General features: G+C 56.4%; 8 protein-coding genes across 8 annotated transcripts; 3 read left to right on the top strand and 5 right to left on the bottom strand.

The window, feature by feature from the left end:
• Positions 1–854: 854 nt before the first annotated feature.
• On the top strand, positions 855–2,353 carry MRPS5 (mitochondrial 37S ribosomal protein uS5m; the record flags this gene model as incomplete). The annotated part of the gene is made up of 2 exons (XM_071058882.1): positions 855–2,064; positions 2,133–2,353. 2 exons carry the CDS (start codon positions 855–857, stop codon positions 2,351–2,353), a joined length of 1,431 nt encoding a protein of 476 aa, XP_070914983.1.
• Positions 2,354–2,689: 336 nt separating this feature from the next.
• Positions 2,690–3,115, bottom strand: MFIFM68171_03460 (DASH complex subunit DAD3; the record flags this gene model as incomplete). Its single annotated transcript, XM_071058881.1, has 2 exons — positions 2,690–2,905; positions 3,002–3,115. The coding sequence occupies 2 exons, from the start codon at positions 3,113–3,115 to the stop codon at positions 2,690–2,692; spliced, it is 330 nt and encodes a 109-aa protein (XP_070914982.1).
• A 665-nt stretch (positions 3,116–3,780) lies between these two features.
• MFIFM68171_03459 (uncharacterized protein) lies at positions 3,781–5,580 on the bottom strand (the record flags this gene model as incomplete). Its single annotated transcript, XM_071058880.1, has 1 exon — positions 3,781–5,580. One exon carries the CDS (start codon positions 5,578–5,580, stop codon positions 3,781–3,783), a length of 1,800 nt encoding a protein of 599 aa, XP_070914981.1.
• A 1,444-nt stretch (positions 5,581–7,024) lies between these two features.
• Positions 7,025–9,172, bottom strand: NRC2 (serine/threonine protein kinase, AGC; the record flags this gene model as incomplete). Its single annotated transcript, XM_071058879.1, has 5 exons — positions 7,025–7,225; positions 7,268–7,505; positions 7,581–7,962; positions 8,026–8,325; positions 8,383–9,172. The coding sequence occupies 5 exons, from the start codon at positions 9,170–9,172 to the stop codon at positions 7,025–7,027; spliced, it is 1,911 nt and encodes a 636-aa protein (XP_070914980.1).
• A 1,377-nt stretch (positions 9,173–10,549) lies between these two features.
• On the bottom strand, positions 10,550–11,866 carry MFIFM68171_03457 (uncharacterized protein; the record flags this gene model as incomplete). The annotated part of the gene is made up of 1 exon (XM_071058878.1): positions 10,550–11,866. One exon carries the CDS (start codon positions 11,864–11,866, stop codon positions 10,550–10,552), a length of 1,317 nt encoding a protein of 438 aa, XP_070914979.1.
• An 873-nt stretch (positions 11,867–12,739) lies between these two features.
• MFIFM68171_03456 (uncharacterized protein) lies at positions 12,740–13,743 on the top strand (the record flags this gene model as incomplete). Its single annotated transcript, XM_071058877.1, has 4 exons — positions 12,740–13,004; positions 13,074–13,155; positions 13,243–13,549; positions 13,654–13,743. The coding sequence occupies 4 exons, from the start codon at positions 12,740–12,742 to the stop codon at positions 13,741–13,743; spliced, it is 744 nt and encodes a 247-aa protein (XP_070914978.1).
• A 375-nt stretch (positions 13,744–14,118) lies between these two features.
• On the bottom strand, positions 14,119–15,271 carry TMA46 (Translation machinery-associated protein 46; the record flags this gene model as incomplete). The annotated part of the gene is made up of 2 exons (XM_071058876.1): positions 14,119–14,587; positions 14,643–15,271. The coding sequence occupies 2 exons, from the start codon at positions 15,269–15,271 to the stop codon at positions 14,119–14,121; spliced, it is 1,098 nt and encodes a 365-aa protein (XP_070914977.1).
• Positions 15,272–15,832: 561 nt separating this feature from the next.
• MFIFM68171_03454 (uncharacterized protein) lies at positions 15,833–16,015 on the top strand (the record flags this gene model as incomplete). Its single annotated transcript, XM_071058875.1, has 1 exon — positions 15,833–16,015. One exon carries the CDS (start codon positions 15,833–15,835, stop codon positions 16,013–16,015), a length of 183 nt encoding a protein of 60 aa, XP_070914976.1.
• Between the last annotated feature and the right edge of the window lie 743 nt (positions 16,016–16,758).

Raw genomic sequence — 16,758 nt, 5'->3', positions numbered from 1 at the left:
AATATTATACAACGGGACTGTTTGCGACGAAGGGAATGAAAAGTGATTAATACATGACGGAGAAGTTGCTGAAGGAGATGAACTTGGGGAGTGGGAGAAATGGAAAGGTCAGACGAGAGACGGGGCAGTTAGCGGAGGTCTATAATGTGCAGGCCACTTGGCCCTGGTCATGAAACCGCAGACGTCACAATGAAAGCCGATTTCAGCTAAAGACGCGAATCCCCCAATGCAATCTGGGTTGGCCAGGTCTGTCAGGGCGGGCTTCGGACGTTTTGCCCAGCGGCTAGAGAACAGCCAAAAACGAGCAAAAAGGGGCTTCCATCCTGGCCTTGCGTTTCAGACCTGCGCCAGAGTCGAACGACGCGATTAGATAAGCTGAAGATTGATTGGTTGAGAGAGCGCGCATCGTCCGAGCAAATAGACGAATGGAGGAATGGACGAATGACTTGTGAAACCAAGGTTCTTCATCCAGTCAGGCAGACGACCCAATGTTCCTTGAGAAAATCGGGTCTCGCAGGTGGTGACAGGTCGCTCCTGAGAAAGGGGAGAGAAAGATCAAATACAAGTCACGTGAAGATTCATGTGACTCTCCCCAAACTAAGGGTCGGCCCCACAACGGCTTGTCGATCTCCCTGGAAGCAAGTATGCCCCAGAAACTAGGCACCAAACCGCTCACAGCGAGCTTGGACCCAAAAAAATTGCTGGCGAGCGCCGTCCCATCGTGTCGCCGCATGGAGTTCGTTCCTGATCTGGCCGAAATAACCGATACATTGAAAACGGTTCAGGGTTGTTTGTCGAGGGCCGGATCTCCAGCTACCGCGGGTTTCGACAGAGTCAATTGGACCCCGAGAGCTATGAGCGTCGCACGTCCAGCCGCCAGGAGGCTCGTCTCCGGGCGCCTGGCCGCGGTGCCGGGTGCTTGCGCTGCTGCTCCTCCGTCGACGGCTCCGTGCCAGCAAATATTCGCCCACCAATTCCACAGCTCGCCACAGCTGGCCGCGAGGCGGCGTCCGAGGTTCGCCAATGTGCGTGCCGCCGACATGGGCCTCATGACCGAGGAGCAGATCGACAAGTTCACAAAAGAAAAGTTCACCAAGTACACAAAGGAGGAGATGGACCAGCTGGCGACCAAGTACTCGCCCGAGCAGCTCGCCGCCCTCGAGGCCGGTGAGGCCGCCATCGACCCCCGTGACTTGACGATACAAGGTCGTCTGCGCTCTGACCCGTACCGGTTACCCTACATCGACGACTTTGCCGAGTCGCAGCCCATCATCGACAAGCGGCCGCAAAATAAGGCGCCGCCCGAGCCGAATGCGAGGTTCATGAACATGGACGAGTTCACCGAGGATCTGATCAAGTGGGCCGACGAGTTTCAGAACGGCGACGTGACGGGGACCCTCAAGACGCTCTCGGACTTTGTGCCCGAGGAGCACAAGAAGACGCCCGAGGCTCAATGGCCGGGCGAGGTGAGGGAGCAGGCGCACAAGGACTTCCAGCTGTACCTCGAGACTGAGGTACACAAGCAAAAGTCCAAAAAGGACGGCGACGACGCGGCGGGTGGGCCGACCGACGCCGACGTGCTGCAGTACATCCTGGAGCGGTCGGCCATGACAGACAACAACCTGACGACCAACACGTCCATGGCGCACGCGCTGCCCAGCAAGGTTCCCGGGGTGGCGGGCATGTACAAGAACGCCATCGACCCGGAGGACGGCGGGCTAGACGACACGGGCGTGTACCAGGAGCTCAAGAAGCGGTCGGGCATGACGGTCAAGCAGATCCTGTCCATCTCGACCAAGAGGCTGCTGACGCGGTGGGTGGCGAACCAGACGCGTCTGGGCAAGGTCCGGAGCGCTTCCGTCTTGTACGTGGCCGGGAACAACGACGGCTGGCTGGGGCTCGGCGAGGCCAAGTCGACCGAGCCGAGCGTGGCCGCCTCCAAGGCGCGCCTGAAGGCCATCCAGAACATGCGGCCGATCCGGCGGTACGAGAAGCGGACCATCTATGGCGAGGTCGAGGCCAAGATCTCGGGCACCATTGTGAAGCTGAGTGCTCGCCCGCCAGGTATTTTGCATTTTCCCGCCTCATCACCCCCCTCTTTCTTTCTGGTATCCTAACATGATTCGTCCTAGGCTTCGGCCTCCGTGTCTCGCATCGCATCTTCGAAATGTGCCGCTGTGCGGGTATCCACGACCTCGCAGCCCGGATGCCACGCTCGCGTAACCCCATGAACTCAATCAAGGCCACGTACCAGGCGCTTATGAATCAGCGCGACCCCGAGGAAATTGCCATCGGGCGGGGCAAGAAGATGGTAGACGTCCGCAAGGTGTACTACGGCGGCGCTGTATATTAATCCGTGTTGCTGTTGCTGTATAGAATAGTTGTGCTGTAGTAGACACCCACTTGTAGATTTGTATCAAAACTGATGAGTGGGAGGGAATGGATGCCGTGGGAATGGGCCTAGTCTGGTCTGTCTTCACTCGAGTGAAGTGCGGTTATGGGCGCCGATCACGGCTGCGCTGTTCCCGACACCTCCTTCGGTTCTTCAACCTGCAAGGACGCAAGAACCCGTCTAGGATAACTCCCCTTGCGAGCATCAAATCCACCCGGGCCAGACCCCATCCATCCGTCTCCTCAATAAAAAAAAAAAAAGGCTTCACCCGGGCCCCTTCGTGCCCAGCATCATCCATCAACCCTGCTCCTCCGCATGGTGCTGCTGTTGCTGCTGCTGCTGCTGCTGCCCACCATCACCACCACCCCAATCAATCTCCTGCTGCAGCACGATGCTGTACACACTCGCCTTGAGCAGCGTAAACACCAGGCTGGTCTTGCGCTCCAGCTCGCGGAGCCCGTCGAGGATCTCAGTGGCCGGTGCGCTGGCGAGGTTGTCGAGGAGGGAGGCGAGCTGGGGATTTGTCGTTTTATATTTTTAATTTCGTGCGTGTAAAAGAAGAAGAAAAAAGGCCAAACCACCCCCCCTGTGGCGCACATATGCACGTACCTTCTTCATGTTCTCTGCGAGGCGCTCATACTCGTCCAGGACTTCTTGCTCGAGCGGCGTGAGCTCGGGTGGGGACGTGAGGAGGCTGCTCTGAGGCCGGGGTGGGGCGTCCATTGTGCCGGCTTGAGAGGGCTGAGGGTGGGTTTGAGAGGGTGGGTGCTGAAAAGGCGGCGGTGGGTTTCGGATGGGTACGTTCTGGACTTGGGTTCTGATAAGTGATGGGAGCAACAATCGAACGCGCTGCATTTCAGTTCAAGTGGGTTGCGAATGAGTGTGGGTGAGAGAGAATTGATGTGGGGTAAATTACGGAGCTGGTGTAAGTGGTGACGGTAATTTACCAGATACGGGTCCTGGAGCGACTTATTGATATATAAGTCAGAGTAGTAACTGAATTGCGTTTCTTTAGTGTGGAGATATGAGATTACTACGCTGGCTTTGATCAAGGGTAGGTGGCGAGAATGGTGAATCTGACAGTGTAACTCTGGCTATGCACAAACCTATGTGATATGGACGATGGCGGCTGGATACTCCTGATGAGCCGTGGTAGAGGAATTTGAGGAGCTTGTGAGTTAAGATCCCTCTGCCTACTCTGACTGAGGCCTCGGTTGCTTTTATAGAATAAACCGTCTCGCGATCTTTGGAAACGTCCCACGATACAACCGCCAAATAAGATGCAGTAAATCACTAGGCCTACGGTATAGTGAGACGCTCTCCATGCCCCGAAATATGCTCCTTATTGAAAAGGGCTAAGCTATTTAACACCCAGCAATTGCAACTCTTCACCAGCTACCAGACTTCTGCTTCCCAGGTTTCGCACACGCTGCTACGCCGGCTGGAATATCGCTCCCAGCCCTCGGTTTCTTGTAAACAATCGCCTTGGCTGCACCATACCAGCCCAACTCCTTTCTCTTCCACGCCCTCGGTTTTGAACCGTCAACCGGCTGTTCCAAGATCATATCTGGTGGTGCCGCAAGCCCTGTTCTCCACCTAGCAGAAGCAGGTAACAAGTCTAACATGACGCCAATCGCGTCCCCGTCCGACGGCTGCACAGTGGCCGCCGCCGCCGCCGCCAGCGGCGTGCCAACCATGCGCTCTTCAACGTCGTGGTCAAGAGAGAACACCACCGCCTCCGGCGACGGGGGTTGCTGCCGCTGGTGCTCCTCTGACTTGCGCTTCCGCCAAGTCACCGTCCTACGGTGCTTAACCTCGACATCAACCGGGCCCACGTCCTCCTTGTCACTGTCGACAGCGCTGTCGGGAGTTGGCTCAACGCGGTCAGCTGCTATTTCTACCCAGACCTCCGCCTTGCGAATCGTGTCGGCATAGATGATCAGGACCGTAACAATCGAGAGTGGGATGGAGGCGGCCCAAAAGACATAAAACATAGAACCGGAAGGGCCAAAGGTCTCGCCCATTGAGAGGACACCCGCGACGATGGGAATGGGGATAAGGATTCCGCCGAGGTAGCTGATACGGTCAAGGGCGCGCTGGTTCTCGTCGACTAACATTTTTGGGTCTTGCCCTTGTTTTGAGGAGTTGTTTTGAGTCTGGTTGACAGTGCTGGTGCGGGTGATGGTCTTATTTCTCGAAATGTCGGACGTGGTATTGATTGTTGTTGATCTCGAAGTCTCCGGCGGGAGGTTGGATAGCTTGTCCCTGGGTGCGGGCAACAAGGCTATGCGGCGCTCTATCCTGGAAAGGAGCTTTGCCCAGCACTGGTCGGCCTCATTATCCTCATTGAATTCCAGTGACCGCAAGATCTGCCAGTAGCCGGACACTGTCTCCTGGGACATGACCCGCGACTCGGCTTCAAGAAGCTCGAACAGCTCCAGCCAGCGGTTGTATACAATCTCGGACAAAAGTTGATCAAAGCGATCAGCCGCCTTCCAACCACACCCCAGGGTATCCCAAAGAACATCTTCTAAGCTCGTAATATCAGACTGATAGGAGGTCTCATCATCAACCCTCTGCCCAGTACTCGCCTTTCCCCCCTTCGCATCGTTCCACGCTGGTACATCCAAAAAGAGCACGTCCTTTCCTGCCGCGTGGGTCCACAACGAGGCACGACGAAAAGCAACCGACAACTTCCCAGCTCTTCCTGAGAGTCGCTTGACAGGTGGGCTGCCGCCCGCTCGGTTGTCACAGGGCACGGAAGGGTCAGATCCCTTCATCAACTCGGGATACTCTAACACATGCCAACGCCGCCCTTGATTTGTTCCTGGGATCTGATCCCGCAGACCCCGCAAAGGTCGATACGTCCTCCGTGTAGCAGCACACTCGATAAACCTCGGGTCGATACCCGCATCAAAGGCCAGGATGGCGTCGGCAAACTCGCGTCGGTGTCCATGTAAAACGATAAGTCGGTGCTGATCATCGTCGTTGGTGGCCTCTAACGCGGTGGTAAGAGCGAGCGCAGTGGCGAGGGGCGCCCTCCGCCGATGTGCTCGGCTTTTCCGCGGTTCCTTGGGTTCAGATGTCTCCCACTCAATGAGGTACGCTGGCCGGGAGAGGATGTCGTCGTCCTCAGGAGATGAGGGTCCCCCCAGATGTTGGGGTTCTGGTTCGGGTCTGGAATCCATCGTTTCCTTGTGCCATGCAGCCAATACGCCAAATCCGTGTATTCCAATTTCGTCTAAAGCGTGTTCCCCACCTCGAAGGGTCCCGGTCCTGCAGAATACGAGAGGAAAAGAAGACGGAGTGTAATTCTATGGGGGGATTGGAAAAGAGGTATAGTAGCAATACAAACAAACATCGGGTATAACGGAATGCAAACAGGAGGAGAGTTATTCTTTACTCTTCTACGTGGCCAAGGTACTTCCATCAACCACAGTACGGCAGAAGAATGGAAAGTACTTAGAGGCGAGACGGACTCATACTAAGCGGGGACCCCTCACGATGATTCAATCAGCCTTGTGATTTGTGACAGCAGCAGACGTTACAAAGAAGACAGCCGCGCTTTACCGAGCCAAAACAAACATTTTCCAGGTTTGACCTAGAACAAGCACTTTCCAAGCCTTCCGATTTGTCCAACATGAATCCCACATATCGAGCACCCTCGTCCAATGACCGCTTCTCAAACATGGGGAATGATCAGAAAGTCAAACAAGGCAGCACACTGATCGCCGCGGTTCAACAGTCGTGCAGAGGACATGCAGATCGGAGAGTCAGCCGGCCATCCAACCAATTATATTAGCCCGCCAGCACCCATCCTGCTGCGGGTGAGCCCGCCTCGGCACATCAGCGCCAATCCTCTCGGCATCTGGATCCTACCAGAGCCTCAGCAGCCCCTTCCATGACTTTGACCCAAAATCCCAGCAGACATCTCTTTATATTCTGTTCTGTCTGTCTCAATTGCAATCCGCCTTCAATCCCTCCCTGTCCTTCACCACTCCCGCCCAAACCCTCCTCCCGCAAACAAAAGCTCTTTGTTCCAAAGAATAAAGAAAACCGAAGAAGAAACGCCGCCGCCATAAACTCCATCAGATGAAGTAAGGTGTGGGGAGTGATGAACAAGGGGGGGTTAAACAAAACTACCCCCCAGCAATCCCCAACAGTCGCCATGTGGACTGCTCAGCTTTTCTCCCCCTGTAGTTCCTTCTCTCTGTGTTTCCCCATCCATCACATATCAGTCTAAACAACAACAAAAAAGGAGCGGACTGTGATAGCAAAGGGAAAGAGAACCAAATCACACCACGGTGATCAATGCCCAACCAAACCTGCCAAAAACCAGCCAAAAACCAAAGCAACCAAGCAGAGAGAAAATTAATGCCTCCGTCTCGCCACCAGTGTCCGCTTACTCGCTTGCTCCGGGGCCGTAGTGAAGACATCAAGCACACCCGCAACCCTACACATCCCCTCCCTCTAAACAACCAAACAAAGCAACCGCTTCCTCCTTCTCCTCTTCCTCCTCTCGCCTCTCCTCCTTCCCTTTCTCCGTCTCCACAACCTCGCACCTCCATTCCCATCCCCATCCCACTCACATCCCACTCCATCACCGGCACCCAGATAAGGATACCAACCGCCCTAAGACTCGTACCCATTCTTCCCGCTCCCCTTGCCCTCCTGCGCCGCAACGGTATGAGCAGCATGGTGATGCGAATCCACCGACACCGACGACCCGTAATCCTCCTCGCCGTCATGGTGCAACGTGACGCTATTGAACTCCTCAAACGGGTCGGGCGTCTCGGCGCCGGGCGTCGCTAGCCCGCTGTCCAGCGGCACCCCCTTCACCCCGCCACCGCCACCGCCCCCAGCAGAAGCACTCACGGGCATGGGCCGGGAGCCGCTGATATCCACGCTCTCGCTCTCCTTGACGTTGCGGAAGTTGATCGTATCGATCCCGCGCCCCTGGTTCGGGATGATGGGCGGCTTCATGTGCCTGATCAGGGCCCACTGCGTGGTCCGGAAGAAGGGGTGTGACTTGATGTCCGACGCGCCTGCGCGGGCGCCTAGCCGGCGGTTCTCGTCCTTGATGAGGAGCTTGCGGATGAGGGATTTGCAGAGGCTGGTTCGTAGGGGAAGGCGGATTCTGTTAGTATAAGGATCGAAAGAATACTTTGTAATGGAGGGTTTTACAAACTTTGATATTTGCGGTGCTCCCGCATGGTCCGGGAAGGGAATATCTTCCCTGAGGATGTTGGCAAACGTAGCGTTGCGGTTCTTGCCCTTGAAGGGCGTCGTGCCGTACAGCATCTCGTAAATCAGGATGCCAAGCGTCCACCAATCGACGGCGCTTGTGTGACCGCTCCCTTTGATCACCTCGGGAGCAATGTACTCTTCCGTCCCAACAAACGAATTTGTCCGGAAGTTGGCGATGCACGATTTTGTGTCGATCGTCGGCAGTGACGTCGAGCTGGTGCCGTTCTTGCCGATGATCATGGTGGGCTTGCCGCCCGGGTCGGACTGTTTTGAGAGGTCAAAGTCAGACAACATGATGTGCCCCGATTGGTGGAGCAAGATGTCTAGAGAAGCGCGGTCAGCTAGGCGCCGGTGCTGGGGGGGGTTTAAGTGCCCTGTCAACCTACTCTCTGGCTTCAAGTCCCGGTAGATGAACCCCATGAGATGTAGGTACTCTAGCGCTGCCGTAACCTCGGCCGCGTAGAAGCGGGCATCCTCTTCGGATATGCACTTCCCGGGCCGCGTCTGTAACGCCCTGAAGAACTCGCCTCCGCTGCAATATTCCATGCAGAGGTAGAGGTAGTCCTCGGACTGGAACGAGTGGTAGAGCGTCACGATGAAGGGGTGATTGCTCGTGGCCAGAATCTCCTGCTCGGCGAGCGCCCTCTTGATCTTGTTGCGCTTGATCATCTCCTTCTTACTCAGTACTACCATGCTCGTCAGCAGCGGTCTAGACAATGCGGCTTGTGAGAGAGAGAACTGACCTTTCATTGCATACAACCGGCTGCTCTTTTTTTCCCTCACCAGGTACACCTTGCCCACGTCTCCTTTGCCAATCAACTTGATTTTGTCAAAGCTCTGTGGGCCGACCTCAACGTTCCTGACCTTGATGGAGTTGGAGCTGTACGTCCTGCGGAACGCAAGTGGGGATTGGGTGGGCGGCGGCAGCGCTCCGACGGCGTCGGACTCGGGAACCGCTAGGCCGCCGTCCGAGGTGCCATTGGATTTGGGCTCGGCAAAGCCGACCGTGTTCGAGTCTTTACTTTCTGCCAGCGGCTCCTTGCTCAGCTCGGCCGTGGCGGGCCGCTCCCCGTCGCCGCCGCCCTTGGAAAACAAACCCTGGGCATTCGGGGCGCTGGCAACTCTCCTCAGCTTCCTCGCAATCTCCTCCTTTGTGCTGGCGTTCGGCTTCTCGGCGGCACCGCCATTGGGGCCCACGACCTTGAGCATCGGGGTATCGGGGGGACTCGGGGGCACGGATCCGGCATTGTGATGTCGCAGGCCCGGCTGGCCCTGGTGGGCGAAATAGGGGTTGGCATGGGCGGTCGGGCTCAGTGCCTCGTCGAGCGGGTTGCCCTCGCTGGCGGTGGTGGCGCTGCGCAGCCGACCAACACTGAAGAACCTCGTCTGGCGAAATGCCGTCTTGGTCTCGGAGCGCGGGGGACCATGGCCGTGCGTGGTTTCGCGATCGCGGCTGCCTGAGCTGATGCGGAAGAAATTCTTCAGTCGCTGGGGGAAATGGCTGTCGCCGTTCGCGTTCTTTGTTGACGGCATCGTGGGGTCGTCGTACGGATCATGAGAACCGGGCCATGATGGTGGAAAGATGGGAACGGGCTGTGTTTGGTTGCGGACGAGGTGGGCACTGAATGGCCGATGACAGCGAGTGGAGTGGGAGGATTGACGAGGGAGTGGCCGATGGCCAGGTCGGGGGGGCGGCAGGTGCCCGCAGGCCGCTGTCGTGGTTCGCTGCAGTCCAGAATCCAGGCCTTAGGCCAATCCATTCAGCGCCTAGTGCCGAATCACGGGACGCGCCGGGCGTTACAGGGCACTCTAAGGGAGAGTCCAGAGCAGGCTTTCCGCCGACTCAGGGCAAATCACAATCACCGCATCCGCCCCTGTTGCATTCCATCTGGCCTGGTGGCAGGTCTTCTCCGGTTGCTCTGCTGCGGGATTGTCAATTGCCCTGCTGCCTCCCTTAACGTGGATACGCTCAATTAGCCTAGCATAGATCCGCCCCGGTGGACTGGACAACCCACCGTGCATCGTTCCAGCGGGCTCGAGCCAAGACGCGGCGGGCGGTGAATCTTCTTACAAGGTTTGACCCGTCGCCTTCTAGGTTTCCCATCCGCCCTGCGACCAAGCCGGAAACTGTGGACATTCACGGATTGAATGCACTGGGTCCACTCAGCGCATAAAGGCGAGCGGCGTGGATAGGAGAGACCAGCCCCTGTTGCGTTGACGGCGCCTCTCACTTTGGGGCCCGGTATTAGGGGACCGACTTTTGGGGTCACACCAGTCTAGAATTCGCCGGGGTCGACTTAGACACTTTTAACCTACCAACTTGGGACTGGCCGACCGGACCGGCGGTTACAACCAGACACCTGGTCTTCCACCATCCTTTTGGGGAAATCGGAAAGCCCAATTTGAGACACTCCCGTGCCTCGCTGCCCACGCGATGCACTGCTTCGCGTGCTGGGAACAAACTCCCTGTTTAGTTGCACCTGGACTAAGCTCGTGGCCACCAATGCCGGGCTTGCCGAACAACCTCCACATCCGGCCGTCCTCCGACCCAGAAAGTGGCCAATTCCCCGATTACGAGCGTGGTCGGATTACAAACGCTCCCCGGATCTGCGGCGAGTCATGCAGCTGTCTCATATCAGCAGCGTCGCACGTTGATATTTTTATGTGTCCAGTCGAGTTGTTCCGGATTCTGTATATCGCAAACTGGTTCTGGTGAACTCGACCATCAAGGTGACAGCGAAGCGTGGCAACTCATCGGATTTCTCATTTAAGAAAGTTAGCTTAGAAATCCATTTCCCCCCCAAGCAGGTATCCGTATCTCATCCCAACAGCTCGCATCAGATAACCCTAACCCCATCCTACCGTACACAACATACAATCTTCCCCAAGTCTCCAGTATAGCAAGGTAGGCTAGTATGTGTGCACTTGGGCCATAATCCCCCTCCACTCAGGACCATACCGTCCTCTCCTCCCCTCCCCATCCCCCTCCCCGTCCGTCTTCTCACAAACCCGATCCGCGTACTCCCGAAACATCCTCTGCCGCGCCTGCTTCTCGCCCATGACGGCTGCCATCTCGGCCAGCTCCTCCTGCGTGTACTGCGGCTCCTCGGGCGCGTTGCTGTCGCGTTGCTGGATGATGCGGTGGATCCTCACCTGCCGCTTCTTCCGGTCGTCGTCGTTCTCGAACTGCTGGTCGCGGATCGACGGCGTGACCTGCATGCCCTGGGCGTCGAAGAGGTAGGTTGGCAATGGGGAGGTGTCCGGTTTTGCCCAGGGGGGGGTGTTGCGCGGCCCGTCGCCGACGTGCCAGAGGAAGGGGGAGAGGTGAGCCTTTTCGATATGGGCGGCGAAGGATTCACGGGACGGGAGAGACGGGTGGGTGCAGGAGGTCCATCTGCAGGTTAGGTCTGGTGGTGGTAGGCGTGATGGGCGGGGCGGTGACGATGGGCGGCCGTGAACGACCAGGAGGTGCCGGCGTAGGGTTTCCAGGTTCTGCAACTCGGCGGGGCAGTTTTCCCACTCGCAGCGGAAGGACACAAAGTGCGGGTTGAGCTTGAGATATACCTGGCGGGCGGTGGGGGCCGGCTTTCTCCCCGGACGGCGGCGGGGTTTTTGGTCGCTGGCCACGGGCTTCGTAGGCTTCGGCCGTGGTGTAGATGATGGCACTCCACCTGTCATCGCCGAGTATGGACCACTCCCGAGTCTCCATCCAAACGGGCGACCGCGCTTCTTTGGCTGGGGGGTCACTGTGGGTAATGGAGATGATGCCGCGGTAGCTTGCCGCTCGCTTGGAACAACGGCGGCGACCCTGGCTGCCGACAATTCTGGGCGTTTGATCTTAGGTTTGGCGGCTATGTCTGAGGTGACAAGGTTGGCATTGCCCTCTTCGTCTGAGAGCTCATCTGCCGGTGTGAATCCATCCCTCCTTGGGCTTGAATGAAGGACAACTGCCACCTGTGATGGTTTTCCCAGGGCAGCCACTGGCCCAAAGGGACGGTTTCTAGGTGTTGCAGCTGCGTGCTCCTTGTAGTTCGCGCTCAAATCTGGTTGGGGAAGGTCGACATCCATGCCCTCTCCTTCGTCAAAAATCCTGTGTTCCTCGTCATCCTCAGACTGCTGTTCTGCTTGGCCAGAGTTCTCTCCCGCAGCCGAGACCTCCGCGGCACCGGGAGTAGCCATATAGCCAATCCCGTCCTCGTCTGATATCCATTCAGGGTCGTAAGGCATAATCACGTGGCGTGATACCCCTATGGCCTATGTATTGATAAAGCAAAGGTCCCATAGAACGCTAGAGGGAGTGAATCCCACTAGTCGTAGCGTTCGAGTTTTTGGCGACGGGAGTATGGTGAGCGAATTGGAGGATATTTCTCGACCAAGCTCGTATCAATGATCTGGTTTTTAAAGATCCGGCACCATACGCGTGGTGTTCTGATTCAGAATAGCCGAGTTATGATCGTTAATGTTATTGCCGAGCTCAACGCGCCTTCAAGCTGAGATGTGTTGTTCGTGAATAAATACGGTAACAATAAATATCAGCGCAATGCACGGACCATTTACGTGGGTAGCTGCCAGATGATACTACTATGTAAAGTACCTCAGCAATATATTTAGAGCATGTTAAATGTACCAGATCACTTATGCAAGATTCCCTACAATCATTTAGAACTCTTGATTCTGATAATCCCTTAGTGCTTAGCTAAGGAAACTGGGTGTGCTCCTCCGCTGCCAGTTCCTGTCAGGAACCCGACTAGTAAAACCCTGGCGAGGTGTTTTTCCGCGCTGGGCTCCTTTCCTCACAATGGTACTTAAGCTCGCCGAATAACGGCCATTGACTGCAGGCCATTCATCATTACCTTAGTTTCTGAAACCGGGCAACAAGCGTGTATTATTAATCAGTACTCGAGTCCGGAATGCGAGCGGGGCCAGTAATCAGTAATCCAGATGATCATCTCATTGAAGCAACAAGCACCTCATAGAAGCTGTCCGCTTGTATTTTAAACCAACTCTTCACCCACCCTGTGTAAATCATATTTTATCTGCTCTCTTATAAACAAGTCCAATAAATTTGACTAATCTACCCCAGAAGAAAACAGGACTAGCATGGCTTCCAAGTCCTTCTACGCCGTCATAGCCGGAGTGGGCGCCGGGACAGGCCGCTCCGTCGCCCTGCGCTTCGCCCGATCCTACCCAGTAGTGCTATTGGCCCGCAAGCCCGAGAGTTACAGCGAGATCGTGTCCGAGATCAAGCAGCAGGGCGGCGAGGCACTGGGCATCAGCGCCGACACGTCGGACCCGCAGTCCGTCGCCTCGGCATTTGAGGCTATCAAGAAGCAGCTGCCTGACAAGAAGCTGGCCGCTGCTATTTGTGAGTGGTCCTCATCGTCGACACATCCCAAATCAATAGGGTACGTCCGTACTGAGACGCCGTGAAAAGATAACGTCGGCCCCGGCTTCGCCGTGAAACCCTTCCTCGAGCTGACGCCCTCGGACCTGGACGCAAGCCTAAGTAGCAACGCGTACGTCTCCCTCCCTCTTCTCCATCCCCCCCCCTTTTCCCTTAATGCCAAACCCTCCCCTAACCACTATCATCATACCCGCACCAGCCGCGGCCTCTTCAACTTCGCACAATCCACCCTCCCCTCGCTCCTCGACGCGGTCCCGACCTCTCCTCACCCGCCCTCTCTCATCATCACGGGCGCGACCGCCTCAGTGCGCGGGTCGGCCCGGTTCGCCACGTTTGCGGCCGGCAAGTTCGCGGTCCGCGCTCTGGGCCAGAGCCTGGCGCGCGAGTTTGGCCCCAAGGGCGTGCACGTCGCCCATGTCATTGTCGACGGGGTGATTGATATCCCCCGGACGAAAGGGTGGACGGTGAATGAGGGCGTGGAGGACGGGAAGATCAATGCCGATGCGGTGAGTTTCTTCTCTCTCCTGCTCTTCTTCTTCTTCTTGAAGTTTTGGTTTCTGTCGTTGCTGTGGGTTGCGGAGGTGGTGCTGATAGTGATTTGATATGATAGATTGCCGAGAGCTATTGGCATTTGCACACGCAGCATCGTTCGAGCTTCACGCATGAGCTAGATCTTCGACCGTATGTGGAGAAGTTCTGAGAGGAAAGTGGGCCGGGCTGTAGGGTACTTAGGCATCATGGTATGAGATTGAGCGCTTGGCCCTTCGCGTAGGCCGTTGGGAATAATATCACAGGTCGAGGATGGCAAGTAGGTGCGTCAAGATCCTATGCTCCGAAATCGAGAGTTATATTGGTCGCGACTCCCTATCTTGTTCATGCATCGTTGAACATCATCCTGTCCTAACCGTGGAGGATCCAAACACACCTCCTTTGAGTAACATTTCAAACGCTTGCCAGACTCCTCTGGGCAGCGCCCGACACTGCTGGATGCCGGTTAAGGAGGAGCTCTCTGTAGGCTCGCTGCTCTCGCCCGGCTGCGCGGCGTCGTGGTGTGGGAGTAGGATGCAACCAGCCTTCAGGTGCTGGGAACCCCGTCTGGCTCTGCCCCTTTACCGTCGTCTGGACCCACACCGTTTAGCTCACCGTTGGTATCGCTGCTTGGGGGTGGCAAGCCGTGTATGGCGGCCAGACGCTCCTCTTCCTTCTTCCTCCTGAGTGCTTCGGTCTCCTGCCGCAGCCTCTCGAGGTTCCAAGAGCCGTCATCTTCATCATCTGTATCATCTTCATCCGCCTTCCAATTGCCACTCTCAAACAGGGCACGACCGGTGGCTTCCCTGGCCTTCCTGAGTTGCTCTTCGGCAGCCTTCTTGTCTAGACGCTCCTTCTTCCACTTGGCGAACGACTCGGGTGTCACGGGGGTAAGAGTGCCAGTAAGCTTGTGTCTTTCGGACTCGAGGAACTCTTCGATGGTCAGTGTCTTGAGCGGCGACTTGTCTAGCAAGGCCTTCTCCGCCGCCCTCTGTTCCTTGGTCTTGAGCACGAAGCTAGGTGGAAAACGTTAGCTCGGCGTTAGCAATTAGAGAATTGTATGGCACTCACCCAGGTGGAAGAGCATGCTTGTACATGCACTTGTCGCCGTTGTTTGGACACGTCCAAAACCAGCCGTATTTGCCATCCTCGATGGCTTGGATGAAGTACTTGCACACCTTGTCGGTTGTTGTCCGCTGGTTGCCCTTCTTGGACAAGACGACGGACCGCAGCTTTTCCTCGTCCCAGTCGGCTGAAGTTTCCTGCTTCTTCTTTTCATCCTCGTCTTGCCGCGTGTCCTGGTAGAGGTTCTTCTTCTCGACCTTGCGCTCGACCTCGAGGTCGTGCGAGAACTTGCACTTCTTCCCCTTCTCGCAGTTGCCTTTTTTGAAGAAGATGCAGACAACCGTCTTCGGGTCGACACCGAAGGGAACCTTTTGGACCTGGGCGGGCTTGTTGAGAAGCAGTTCGGCTTCCCGCTTAGCCTCCTCGGCAGCTCTCTTCTCGCGCTCGCGCTGGGCCCTCTCGGCTTCCTTGCGCTTCTGCTCGGCGCTCCCGCTGGCCTTCATGGAAGATTGCATGGCGGCAATCTGTTTCTGTGCCACAGAGCCCTTCTTATTCTTCATGCCAAAAGTCTTGTCCTCGACAACCTTCTTGACATCGGGCTTCTTGCCGCCCTTTTCGTTCTTTTTCGGAGGCATGGTGGGCGAGCTTTTGAGGAGAAACTTGTGGTAACGGACGTCGTAATTCGGTCAAACGATAGGTCAAATCCGTGACCCTCGACGTGATTAAGGGAGCCGTCTCTAGCGTGGGTGGCTGTCGAGTTTTAGCAGAGGGCAAACTCGCAGTTTCGAGGCGGGGATCTCCGGACCGCAGCGTTCTGGTTAATGACTTCTGAATGGTCCAGGTTTTAAGAGCGCCCCCCCACACTGTCAGCCCTGACGTCTCAGTCGCGCTGGAGCCTGGCACGTGATCGGATGCCTTACCCATGCACTTCAACCGCTCGTACCGATACATCGACGACCAGGGGGTAGCTTCCAGCCGGGACGGGGCAGAGGAAAGCTGTCCAGATCCAACATCGCAATCTTCATTCCGCCGGCTCGCGCACCAAAATCGAAACCAGTGAGGTACGGTTCTTTCCGCCAACAAGTGACTACGCACCCACCACGTATACTAATTGTATCCTCCCAAATCAGCTCTCTGTCAATCCAGCCAATTCCAGAAGCGCTGCGCCGGGCGACACCAGCGAGCATCCCTCCAACATGATCACCGACTCGGAGCTCTACCGCCTTGCCATCTTCCTTGGCTCGGCAGCAATGGTTCTCATCATCCTCTACCACTTCTTTGAGGTTAACGCCGACGAAAACGAGCGTGAAGCAATGAAGGAGAAAGCGCCGGCAAAGGCGGGGACACAGTCGACGCCAGTATCTACCAAGACGAAATAAGACATGACGGAGCGGCTTGTACGATACCATAAGGGGGTCACGGCGTTTTTTGGTTCGAGATATTAATCGACAAGAACTGGGATGGACAAGTGATTCAGAGGCACAGCGGGGACTATCCTCTCCTAAGCCAGCCACAATTGCGGTGGGAACGCGGTCGACTGGCATCAGGGTGGCCTTAGTGGGAGCGCAAAGAAACAAACCGACTCGAGCTCAGATAGAGTGCGCGGCAGAAGAGAGGCACAACCGCGGCTCGCAGTTTGATGCTTTGTAGACTTTGAGATCTGGGTTGGGGAGCTAGGAAGGGAAATTCCGCAATGAGCAAGTGGCCTGAGAAGTAGCAGCAACTTACTATCGTTAGACCTTCTTAGAAGATTCTATCTTTGTCGAGCTCTGCTTCGTCGCCGTGGGGAAGAATCATATGCTGTGATCGCAACCGCAGCCGCAGGTGCGACTTGCAACTTGCGGCTTTGGGAGGGATAAGTACAGTACACGCCTGCATGGGGCCTTCGCGTCCACTTGTTAACGGCAACTGCATGCCATTGGCAGATGCATTGCCGTTAACAATCGAGCACTCAATTGCGTGAAGCTCCGGTACGCCCACCGCAGAGCTCGCAATGCCCATGACGGAGGTTCAAAGGCCCCGCCTTGGAAATCTGAAGGTCTGGATGGATTGTTCTCGACGGAAACCAAGTGGGCCGACACAACCTGTGCGAAGGTACGTACCAGTACAAAGCAATGGAGAG

This window comes from Madurella fahalii, assembly GCF_045866475.1.
Source record: "Madurella fahalii IFM 68171 DNA, scaffold_2, whole genome shotgun sequence".
Lineage (NCBI taxonomy): Eukaryota > Fungi > Ascomycota > Sordariomycetes > Sordariales > Madurella > Madurella fahalii.
Note: the sequence above shows the minus strand (reverse complement) of the source record. Positions and strands in the feature narration are given on the sequence as shown.